Source organism: Rattus norvegicus, chromosome 16 (assembly GCF_021556685.1).
Source record: "Rattus norvegicus strain SHRSP/BbbUtx chromosome 16, alternate assembly SHRSP_T2T, whole genome shotgun sequence".
Lineage (NCBI taxonomy): Eukaryota > Metazoa > Chordata > Mammalia > Rodentia > Muridae > Rattus > Rattus norvegicus.
This window is the reverse complement of record NC_141549.1, coordinates 7,525,971-7,538,567: the sequence shown is the minus strand read 5'-3', so window position 1 is coordinate 7,538,567 and position 12,597 is coordinate 7,525,971. Positions and strand designations below refer to the sequence as shown.

The 12,597-nt window shown below is 41.3% G+C and overlaps 1 protein-coding gene across 6 annotated transcripts in view; it reads right to left on the bottom strand.

Annotated features, from left to right (window-relative positions):
* Positions 1–12,532, bottom strand: part of Parg (poly (ADP-ribose) glycohydrolase) — a 107,843-nt gene extending 95,311 nt beyond the window's left edge. For 2 of the 6 annotated variants that reach the window (XR_015639595.1, XR_015639596.1), the window contains exons 1-5: positions 12,036–12,532; positions 6,156–6,222; positions 4,609–5,580; positions 3,601–3,784; positions 21–143 (exon numbers count right to left, since the gene is read on the bottom strand). Coding sequence is in view for 4 of the 6 variants with exons in the window: in NM_031339.2 (NP_112629.2) it covers positions 21–143; positions 3,601–3,784; positions 4,609–5,580; positions 6,156–6,222; positions 12,036–12,255 (1,566 nt within the window). In the remaining 2 variants the exon portion in view is untranslated. 6 annotated transcript variants of the gene reach the window in all.
* Positions 12,533–12,597: the final 65 nt, after the last annotated feature.

Here is a 12,597-nt window from a genome sequence, read left to right as displayed (position 1 = left end):
CCAGGGACTTTTATATTTACCTCATCTTCCACAGGGTACAAGTTTTGTTCTGAACAAGGCATTTTAACGTGCTTATTATCCCACAAATCTTTGTAATGTGTTGGAAACGGTTTTGGAACCTCTCCTGCTCTCAGAAGGTCTACCTGAAATACAATGTCAAGAACAAAAGCCGTAAGTGCATGAAAACGAAGCATTCCTTCTACAAAACAGTACAAGCAAGGCGGTGCAAGCAAATGCTATCAAGTGGAGGCCAGCTCCCAGGCAGGGCACCTCTCTAACCCCTCTTAGGATGCTGCCAACCTCACGTTAGCGACCACCATGCCTTGTGAATTTTTACCTGCAGTCTGAGCCTGAAACCTCCTCATTGCTTGCCTAAACTACCAACAGCTTTCTACCTCCCTCTTCTAACTCCAGCAGCTCCAGATCGTGACCCTGTAAAACTCTTCTTCACCTTTTGGATAACATCCTCTCTGAAAAGAGCCTGTTTCAGACTCTGCCCGAGCTCCTACCAAACACCGTCCACTTTATACAAATCAGAAACCTCCCGAGTGCAGGACATAGCTGCCTCTGTCCTGCCACAGCTATCTCTATGCTTGTGTGTACACGGTCTCCCTCTAATGCAGTTATAGCAGTTACCATTTCCTTACCTTATCAGTTTAAAGCTGAATTCTCATCCTCACAGCTAGCTTTGTTCCCTTCATCACCGTGATATCTTTAGAAGCTTTAAATAAGTAGTTAATATAGTTCTTTATTTTAGTAGACCACTATTATACAAGACAACACTTGTTTTTCTTTTCGGTGTATGTTTGTATGTGTGCATGCGGTGCAGACTACATGAGCAGGTATGTGCACACGTACAGACCAGAGGCCATAGGTCAATATTGAGTGCCTTCCTCTACCACTATCCACCTCACTGACCAAAGTCAGGTCGTCAGGGTTGAACCCAGACCCTCTGCTGCATGTGTTGGAGGCCTTGTCTCAGCTAGTGTATGCAAGCCATCCATCTTAATCACCTTAGATCTTTGAGACAGAGGTCTCTCACTAAACCTGGAGCGCACTGAAATGGCTAGACTGGCTGGCCGGCCAGTGAATCCCAAGGACTCTCTTGTATCCACTCCCCCACCTCTTAAAACTACAGGTAAGCACTGTGCCACTCGGCTTTTTAAAAGATGTTTTTTCATTTATTTGTGTGTATATGTCTGTGCCTGTATGCCATATTCATGAGTGTCCATAGAGTTCAGAGGAGGGTGTCATCCCTCCCAGAACTGGAGTTATACGTAGTGTTAAGCTACCCTGAGTGCTGGGAATTGAACTGAGGTCTTCTGTAAGAGCGGCAAGTGTTCCTTATTGCTGAGCCATCTCTCCTGGTTGTTATGAGTTTTGGAGATCAAACACAAGTCCTCATGCTTATGTGCCAAGCACTTTACCAATTATGTCATCTCCACAGCCCTAATACAGGTTTTTACCTTCATTAAAATTAAATGAATGAGTATTTAATTTTTTTCACCAGCAGATTTAAGATAGAACCTGGCGTACACATACATTTGTGTATGTATGTGCCAATGTAAACATACAATAAGCATTAAGTTTTGAGGAAAAACATATCAACCATTTCATTCTAGGTGTTTCAAATAAATGGATTCATACAACTTGTTGGTTTTTAAGTCTGTCATTTTCATTTCTCAGAATGTTTTCAAGGTTCACCCCACTGGTATCATGTATTCGCTGCAGAGAGTAATCGCATAACAATCTTTTAAAGCGTAGTATGTTATGAATGAGAGATATGTAAAATTACAAACCTATTCTAGAAAGATTCAATAGAGTGAGCTGAGAAAGACGTCATTAAGGTTATGAAACCACAGCGGAACTCTAAGGAAGAAAGAGGAGCAAACTGGGAGTAGAGGCCAACAGTCACGGGGTGATTTCTGTTCATCTGGATCCTGAGCACCACCCAAAGGACCAAGTAGTAGAAGCTGAGAACCCAGGCCCTGGTACTGTGGAAGGTGTTGGAACCTTTGTTCCAGTTCAGGTGAAGCAAGCCTCTGACCTCTTCCTCTCTCTTCTCTGCTTTCAGAGTGCCAAGAAATCTCCTCGTGCTGTGATGTACCACACAGCTGCAGGCCAAGAGCAACAGACAAAAGCAACCATGGACTGAGTCCCGGAAACCCTGACTGTGAGTTTATTATGTACCTCATGATGCGGTTCAGAAACATTTGGGATTGGTTTATGGGCAAAGTTTGGAGGAACAAGCTAGAGCAGACGAGAAGTCACTTGTGTTTCACTCTGGCAGACGATTTGTCTACGCTTATCCATCTGCTAAGACTTCCTCTGCAGCTGAGTTCTAAAACGGCGTGATTGCTTTATTAAATATGAAAGAAATTTAAAGCAGCAGAACAATGAAGCTGTGCTGTGGCTCATTATGGCTGCTTTCAACCAGATCTATAGCAAGAGTAAAGGACAAAAGATCTGAAAAGCTCATAGTTTAGGGAAAGGGCACGCGCGCGTGTGTGTGTGTGTGTGTGTGTGTGTGTGTGTGTGTGTGTGTGTTTGTGTGTGGTGTGTATGAGTGTGTATATATGGTGTGTGCATGCGTGCATGCCTGCGCGCGTGCATGCAAGGAAAGTATGGTTGCTAAAGTAGGTCTCATCACTAAAAAAGGCCAAGCAAGTACTTTGTACTTGGACAATAAGAAGGGTACCTGTGGGCTTCTCAAAAACTGTAAGGCCTTACCCACCCAAGATTTCACCTACCACAGGTTCAAAGATTAAAAATAAAATAATAAAAATAAAAAGTAGAGGGTTTGTTTCAAAGACTTTCTAAGACAGTCACTGGGAAGAGATCTAGAGTTCTTGTCTGCACGAGGTCACCAAGGAACTGTTTCCCCACGTTAAGTTCAGGGGAATCCCACGCAGCTCTCAAAGAAGCAACAGACCCTGGCACTGCCCATGATTTTGATTTTATATTCATGTACCGTAAAAGTTAGAGTCATGGCGGTAACTCCCCTGAGATTTCAAAGCCGAGTCTAGAAGACCAAGTGGTTAGTGGCAAGGTTGGAGCCCCAGCAGAAGAAGCTAAAACTCCACTGGAGAGCCTGAGAGCCGACTAGGGAGGGAGCCATAAGTGTAAGGGACTGCGGGAGCAGGGAACGAGGAGCCATAAGCTTAAGGGACTGCAGGAGCAGGGAACGAGGAGTTATTGCTTTATGGACACAGAATTTCCATTTGGGAAGATAGAAAGTTTGGAAATGTCTATCGGCAATGGTTGTTCAACACTGTCAATACACTCAATGTCACTGAATCACATACTTAAAAATGGTTACAGTGGTAAACGTTATATGATGTATATTTTACCACAACTTAACACAGAGTGAGTGGTTTTAGATGTGCTGAGTCTGAATACCCGTGAGGTAGTGATGGAGAGTGATCAGAAAGATCTAAGAAAAGAGCAAAGATGGAGAATGGGCTGAACCATAAGTAACTCGAAACTTTTTTATTTTACAAAATTACAATACCTAACATGCAGTGGGTATAAAAATATAATCAACTGGAAGGAGAAGAAATAAAAAGGAAACTCTTTGCTCCTGGTAAGAGTCATACCCACCCGGACAGTTACTGTGTGGCTTGCAGACGGTCTTAAGAGAGGCAGGCGGACCCCACACCGAGGCATTTTTCTCATTTCCTCAATAGGAGTTCCCAACCACTTCTTATCTGGAGGAAGGTTAGGTGGAACGTATTTAGGGATCTTCCTTTCTGCTCTTTGATGTCTGACTTCACATTGTTCTTTTCTAAGGTCAAGAAAATATACTCGGTCATGAGCAATTTACTGTTTTCAGTTTCCTTAAATATGCTTGTACACATTTTGCAAAGAATATTACTCTCTTTGTGTGACAAACTTGCTTTATAAGGAAGATTTGCAAAGTTTATTTTAAAACCCCAAAGCTCGTTTCCAATAGCCTAGAGAAGAAACTTTCAAACATACAAATCACCTTTAAAAACAGAAGTGAGTCATAGATGTCACATATCATAGAATCAGTTACTTCTCTAGTCTTCACAGAATTATTTCAACAAAATAAACAGTATCATAAGCTACAAAGCATACCTTGGAAAATTAATCAAGGTTTAAAATTCCTTATGAAATAACAGTAAAGATAGATATTTAAATATACATGAAAAAATCCTAGTAGTGTCATCCACAGTTACAGGGTTTTAGTGAAATTCTAACCCAAACCTCAGTTTTCTAATTTATAAAATATAGTATTACATGTCTGCCTGTCAGAGCATTAGAACATGTTGTATAAAAGAAGCCTTAGATGGACGCTAAAAATCTACAGTTAACAAAATATTTTCATCTTTTAATAATGCCCATAAACTCCATAACAAAGTCCATGAAACTAAACCTGATCACCAATTAAACATCACTTCTTGTTTTCTGCTTCTGGCTCTTTAGAATTTATACTCTGAAATCGAGACTTAAATTTAGTTTAGCATAAACTGTTACTAAAAATACAAATAATTTACTATAAATAATTACTTTAATTCCCTCTACAAAATTTAAAAATACATCATGCTATGGAGGGATACTCCTAAATGGGAGGGAAGAGGGGATTACCTTTTGTCCTCTGACTTGGGAATTCTCACAAAATGATCTGTAATTTTAGAATCCCTTTTTCCATGCTGCTTGGAACTTCTACTGTCTACATTAAGGCTAGAAGAGTTTCCAGATGGCTTGGCATTTAAATCACTGGTCCCAGCATTACTCCCTCCTTCAAACTGGAAATGCAATCTAATTTCACTTCCCTTAGTCAAATAGCGTTTCCTAAGATCGCCGTCAACTTCTCTTGCTTGGCGACTTGAAAGTTTATTTGCTGTCTGGGAAGAGCGGTCGTCTTGGTCGTCTTGCTCATCAAAGACTGGACTTGCTTCTTCATCTGCTTCTGAATCTTGACAACTGGTTTTCGAGTTGTCTACATCCATTGGTGACTCAGGCTCACTTTCTTTCTCAAACGGAGGTGAATCACCGAGGCCACTTTCTTGTCCAGTCAACTTGTTGTCATTTTTTGATCCAGTTCCAATGTCCTCAGCGCCAACATCTGACAAAGGACTCTCTGGTATGACATCGGCCTCCTCCCGCTGACAGCCTGCACAGTCTTGCCCACACTGACAAGACGCACTGCACTTACAGTTGCTCCTGGCTTGCCCATCCCCTACTGTTTGCTTTGCATTTGCAAGCTTCACGGGCGTAAGGAACTGTTGATTGTCTCTGTCTTCCTCATGATCGGTGTCACTGTGGCCATCAGTTGGGGGTGACTGATCAATGTTCGCATTACTAAGCTGCTTTGGTGCCTGAGTCACTGCTGAAGGCTCGCTGGCCGAGAGCTGCTCTGCACGCTCCCCTGCACTGTGCCACTTGCACACGCCTGCAGTCTGCTGTTGGTTCAAATACGGCGTGCTCTTCTCAGTGGGTGATTTATCAAGATTTAGTTGAGGAACATTTCCCAATTTCTCTACCTTATGTGGGTAAAAGTTATCTTTCTGCACAGAACTCATCATGGGGTCAGTCCTGGTATTGTTGTTTTCTTTACTGGAAGAGAGCAGAAAGAACTAAAACCAATTTATTACAAAGGACAGAAAGTAAAGTGATTAAAGTATTGACCAGAAGTGTGCTCTGTGATGACCTAAACGCACAGCTTACTTACTGTTCACTGCTCTGCACCAGTGCCCGAGCACGCTACGCCCTCCCCAGGGTGACTGCCAACCTGCCTTTCCTTCAATCTTAAGCTTACCTCTATCTCAGATTTCAAGGCCCAGGCAAAGCTGGTGACTTGTTCCTTCCACATGACAGCCACCAGTCATACCTTTACCTGCTCACACCCTCAGTGATACACTCACCTCATGAAGCAGTAGTTATATTTTTTTGTGTCTATAACCACTACTGTACATGAGTATCTTAAAGTCAGAAACTATTTCTCTTTTATCTCTTCATCTCACAAATAAATGAGCATCTCTGCATATAAAAAACAAAAATATTTAAACTTTAAAAAGTTAATGAGGATAGATGAAGAAAAATAAAAAGAAATTAAAAACAAAAAAGAGGCAAGCTAAAACAACTCCATTAATATACTATTCATTTCTCCATATAGAAATGTCTTTTTATACCTTTCTGATTCAGCTGTCTTGGGTCCTTTAGTATCCATCCAAGTGGTAATAGGCTTTTGTTTGAAAACTACAAAAAAAAAATCAAAATTAAAAATTAAATACATATGCATATAAATTCTTTCAAATAGAAAACGTATATAGCCTATTGTACATATAAAGCCTTTTGCTAGGCTCTGTGAGGTAAATAAAACATAGCTTCTCTTCTCAACTCCAAATATTAAGAGATAAGACAGGAATAACTAATGTGTCAGTACAGAGTTGAGAGTGACCCCTAAAAACCTGTACAGCTGAATGTTTAAAGATCACAGGCTCTGGACTCAGAACATCTGAATTAAAATCCTGTCCACCTCACTGGCTTCCTTTGTGAGTGTGTAAAGAAAAAAAACAAAAACAAAAAACCCACACTTTTCTCTGATTCAGATTACTCACTTATAAAGTATACATATTAGCAGCATCTTTATGGGGTTAATGTGAGGTTTAAATTATTAATAATTGATGTAAAGGATTAGGACACTCTGTGGTATATGCTCAGAAAAAGTATAGTCCTTAATTACCATTAAAAGAGGTCTTGACCTGAATTAAGATATTTCCAGGGAGGGGGAAAAAAAAATCAAGATAAGAACAAGTGGTAATAATCAGTTAAGATTTCTTGAAAGAGGTAGTGCTGAAATTTTGCTTTGAAATTTAAACAGGTAGCAACAGAAAGGAAAGGTGCCAATGGCAAAAAGATGAAAAGAACTGAAAAAATTTAATTTGAAGGTGATCTAAGACCACATCACGGAGAGCACCCTGAAGGACCCAGAGAAACACAAGTACAGAAAGAGGGCTACAAGCCACACTTGAGTGAGAGAGCTACTGTAGATCTAGGTCAGTAGTTCTCAGCCACCCAGATCACGAGAAGGCCAGCAATAAGGGAATCCCAGGACCACTCCCACCCTAATAACTCAGAATCTGGGTGAGGGAAGAATGAGAGGAGCTGAAATTCTGAATTTGTGCGTGTGTGTGTGTTTTAATAATGAACTAGATTGAAAATGTAAAAATTACTGGCTGAGGCACAAAAATAACTTCTTTTGAGATAAGTACAATTGAATTTAGACTTCAAGATTGAAGCTTGAAAGACTTGAATGATCATAGTAACACTGAGCAGAAATATGGGAAATAGGAGAATTAATTAGGTATTGGAAGAAATATGATTGGGTTGATTATGAAATACTAAATTTGAGATGCCAAAGAAATGACTGAATGGATATGATCAGCGGCAAAAACAAAATGATTAGCTCAGAAGTGGGTGATGCAATGAAAATAAATATAAATCACATTTTATATAACCATTAGAAATGCATATGCTTGCTGGTTTTAATATACTGGACATGAATTGAATGTGTCTATTTTAGTATTAAATCTTAATCGTTCTTAGCTGTTTTCTAAGTTGCAATATTAAGAATCTAAACTTAAGCCATTCTTATTTTCCTATTTTACCTTAAGTAATATAATATGAACAAAACAGATACAGGCCTAAATAATTAATTTATCTATAACTGAGATGGGAACACAAGTGAAAGACATTTCAGGTGATGCACATATTTGAGTTTCAGATAATTTCCATCTTCCACAAAAGTACGTAAGTATCATATACTTTCCATAAAACAGTAAAAGTAAAAAAAAAAAATTGATTAGCATTCTTTAAATGTTTTCCATTACAAAAAGTAATTTGCATAGATCTTTCTTGTTAAATACCACTCTGTGATTTATTCTTTTACGTCTCCTACAAATCTGAGGATAAACGATGAGATGATAAAATTTTTTTCTATAGCTCTATCTTTTCTATTTAATTACATTAGATGGATGCGATGTTCAAAATCCAACTTTGTGAACCCTAGGGCTGATTTGGACCATTTCGGATTTTAAAAATTTCAGATTAGAGGTGCTTAACCACTGTGTTCTATGCAAAGTTTCAAAATCTGAAATTATGTTTTAGCCCGAGCATTCCAAGTATGAATACTAAGCCTAAATCAGTACATGAAGTATAGTTCAGAAAATCTTCAAATTTCAAAGCGGTAAACTGCCAAAACACTATTTTTTTTTAATCAGAATTTAAAACTTCTTCTGTGATATTAGGATTAGATAGGAGGCTGCAATGGCTAGACTCTTTGTGGCGGTTTGCATCAAAATGATCACCATAGTCTAATATATTGAATGCTTCATCGTCAGAGAGTGGCCCTGCTGGAGTAGGTCCAGTATTACTGAATTGTGGAACCTCAGGTTTCAAAAACCCACATCAGGCCCAGAGTCTCCAGCTGCCTGTGATTGGGAAGTAACTCTCAGCTACTGTTCCAGTGCCACGCTCCCTGACATAATGAGAATGGCTAAGCCTCTGAAACTATAAGCAAGCCCCCAGTCAATTTTCATCTTGGTGTGTCATCACAGCAATCGTAACCCTAACTAGGACAACAAAGATACACAATGAGCCCTTTCAAATTATTTCAGTTTTTCTATAAGAATTGTTTTGGTCTGTGTTTTGGTTCAGTGGTTAAGAACAGTGGGTGCTCTTCCAGAGGACCTGGTTTGATTCCTGGCACCAATATGGTGGCTCAAGAATCATGGTGTCTCTTCATAGCAACAGTGACTAAGATAGTCTTCTAATATACACAAAGTAGCCCACAGAACTTGAACTTCAAGTGTTGCAAACCCAGGAGGCCTGTTCCAGGGAAACCATAGGGGGCTGGCTATCTGCCTCCTGAGCCGGGACATGGAAAGTGATCCTCCTAGCTTTAGGCTTCCAATTATGATTCCTGGAGCCTGACAAAAATGAATGGGGAAAGGCAAGTGGTAAGGAAACAATGTATCCTGCTAATCAAATACTCCCCATTCCATATTTGAACCCCAGAGAAAGGACTACCTTACTCTTTCCAATACTACTACTTCTGACTTCTAAAAGTTTCTTTTCCATTATATCACATGATTATTGAGTTTAATCCATCTTATTACTTAAGGACACCGAAAATGATCCCAGGGAATTTCTTTCATTTTAACTAGAGATAATCATAGCAAATAAGAGAGGCAACAGAAAGAATAATGACAAGTGAGCTGGCTAGTTTTAGGTCAACTGGACTCAAGCTAGAGTCATCTGAAAGAAGGGATCACAATCGAGAAACTGCCCCCACAAGATCCAGCAGCAGTCAAGCCTGTAGGGCATTTTTGATGTGGGAGAGCCCAGTCCATCGTGGGCAGGGACAACACTAGACTAGTGGTCCTATGTTCTTTGAGAAAGTAGGGGGTTGGGGATTTAGCTCAGTGGTAGGGCGCTTGCCTAGGAAGCGCAAGGCCCTGGGTTCGGTCCCCAGCTCCGAAGAAAAAAGAACCAAAAAAAAAAAAAAAGAAGGAGAAAGTAGACTGAGCAAGGCATGGTGAGCAAGCCAGTGAGCAGCACCCCTCCATGGCCTCTGCCTCAGCTCAGCTCCTGATTCCAAGTTCCTGTACTGGCTTCCTTCAATGATGGACTAAGATGTGAAGTGTAAGCCAAATAAAACCTTTCCTCCCTAACTTCCTTTTCATCTTGGTGTTTCTTCACAGCAATCCTAAACCTAACTAGGACAACAAACATACACAATGAGCCCTTTCAGTTCTAGACTGAGACCTCTCTATCTAGTTACCAGCATTATTATGGTCAGAATACTTCAGCTCTTTGAGTCTGTTTCCTTACCTCGGAATGCAATTCTCTACTTCTGAGGAGTAAATGTATTAATTAGTAAGAATACAAATGAGAGAAAACACTGTGTCCAGGCTACTACAAAAGAACTAGTCTACAAATACATTCTCTCCCAACACTTAAATCGAATCTCCTTTATAACTTGACACAATTCCGATTTACTCTCACTGCACATCATTCACCCTGTTGTTCAATGAGGTGATCCAAATAGCTAAAAACAGACACAAAGGACATAAACTACAGTAAAATTCACCTGCATTTTCAAGGAGCACCAGGAAGTCTCCTATAATAACCCAACTGGTTAAGTCATTTGCCATCAGAATGCAAATAGCATGCTGAGTTCTGCCTAAGCAGAGATTTGCAGATTTCAATCAATGTATGAGCTGTATCCGTGAAAACAAAAAGATACTGAATAGGCTTTCTCTACTCAATCCACTTCTAGGATACCTATATGTAAAAAACTTAAATACCAAGTTCCAGAAATAATTCTAAGAATTGCAACAATGGTTTAGTATAAAAATTTTAGACTCTGAATATTCTGTTCACTGGTGCTTTGGCAGGTATACAGAAAACACATAAGTGAAAATTAACTTCATTTTTCTTTGGCAGAAAAGGTCCAACTAATGAGAAAAAGTTTGCAACACCAACAGCTCCCAGCAAGCATGCAAATAAAGTTAGTAAGTCTGCAGATGATCTAGTCACAGAAGCCAGGGCCATTATCTATAGTCCTTCAGTTCCCACTCCTTTATAGCAGGTTCTCTGAAATCTATATCCTAAATTTAAAATCCATTCATTGCTTAGACCCTTAAGTACTTCACTTATTGGGCAACTGTTCTGTATTTCCTGAAACTGGTCACTCTATTTATGGTGTGAACTTTAACCTGTTTTACTAACTAAAAATGAGAAGCACTTATTAAATGAAACAACAGAAAATATAAGAGTGTTACACGCATTACACATATAAGGATGCTATTTCATGAAATATTTCAGTCATAAATATGGCATATTTATGGTACTAAGTTACAGCAATTACTGGGTACTAGAAAAATATACAGTGGCCTGAAGTTTAAAAAGTCCAAAAGCTACTGCTTAACCCATCTTTATAAAATATTAACCAAATGGCATTTTTTTTTTGCTTTGTTTAAAATCTTCCAGGAGGCCCATTAAATACAGAATAAAGTATAAGTCCTTTAAACGGCACTTAAGTTCATCCACAATAAAGCTTACCTAAGTCTGCAACCCCATGTTCCAGTTCTAACAGTATTTAGGTACGCTGTTCCTTCTACCTTACCCCCTTCATTTCTACTAGACATCCAATTATTTCAAGATTTGGGTCAAGCCATAGGCAGGAAAGGACCTGACTAGGTCCCTTTAATTTTTGTATTTAGGAAGCAGGTCTGAGCTCCAGACCAGGACAATACAATGATTCCTTGTCTCAAAACAAAAAAGAACACCTGCTTCAAGTCTGCTTGTTAGTGTTCCCAAGAAAGACAAGCGTCCACCTTTGCCCTGATCTCTGCCCAGCCTCTCACACCGTGCACCAGTGCATGCTTTTCAGCAATGTTCTTGGCTCCGCGTGAAAGAACACAGCTAGACTTTTCTCATATTCACTGAGCATTTCTCTCAGGCCTCTCCTAAAAGGCTGGTGTTCCTAAACTCTCTCTCCTTGGTTGTTTTACTTTCTCTAAATATTGGATGCCATTGTTTATCCCGCCTCATAGATTTCAAGGTATGAAAGAAGAGAACAAGTTCCTCGTGTTCAATATCGTGTGCCAGGGACAAACACAATGCCAGCAAGCTAAGACTAACTGCCGTGCACTCTGGGAAGTCAGAGCCTGACTGAGTATACTACAACAACTTTCTTTACGATTTCTGGTGACTGAAGCGCTCTTCTGCTTCATACATACAACTAGACTTCCTTAGTAGGGCAATTTCTCTATCCAAGCTGATGAAAGCATACAGGTGAGGTCCATCCAGTTAGCAACTGTCCATCAAAGTTTTCCACACCACACAGCCACTAGAAAAGTTGCAGCCCCTCTCTCCTACGAGTGGTATCTAGTGATTGAACAACGGGGTCATCAGAGTTGTGGACACAAGATCAGGTAGGAGTGACTGGAATCCCATGGTCCTCACACTGAAACAAGGACAAAGATTTTTATTTTCCCACGTACCAAACGAGGTGACGCTGCCTCTGTGCGGTCCCGCCCGCCCCGAGACGCAGGCTGACGAGGACGGTGGGACCCTGAACTGTACGGGAGCGTCCTTAGGGTCGAGAACGCGCTTCTGCCTGCCAGGGAAGCTCCGGGAGTCCGAGGCAGTCGGCGCAGAAGTTCCAGCGGCACCCCAGCGGGGCCGCTTCGTGCAGGGCTCACAGCCGGGGCCCGCACTCATGCTGGGACCCGCAGCGCACAGTCCCCGGGCCGGCCCGGGCGGAGAGCCTCATTCACCAACCCTGAGAGGGACGGAGTGCGCCTCCTTCTCGGCGCCCCCCGCACCATTCCCTCTCTGCAGCGGCCCGCTCTTGAGGCTGCTGCTCCTCGGGCCTCCGAGCCAGACCCTCCCTGCGCAGCCGCTCGCCTCCGCTCGGCCGCAGGGAGCCCACCTGCCCCGGACGTGCCGCTTCCACTCAGGCTCGGGCTCCGGCTCCGGCTCACTTTCCCACCACCGGAAAGCAGCCGTCTCGCGCTTCCGACTTCCGGGCCGCACACAGCCGCAAAACGGAAGTGCGGTGCT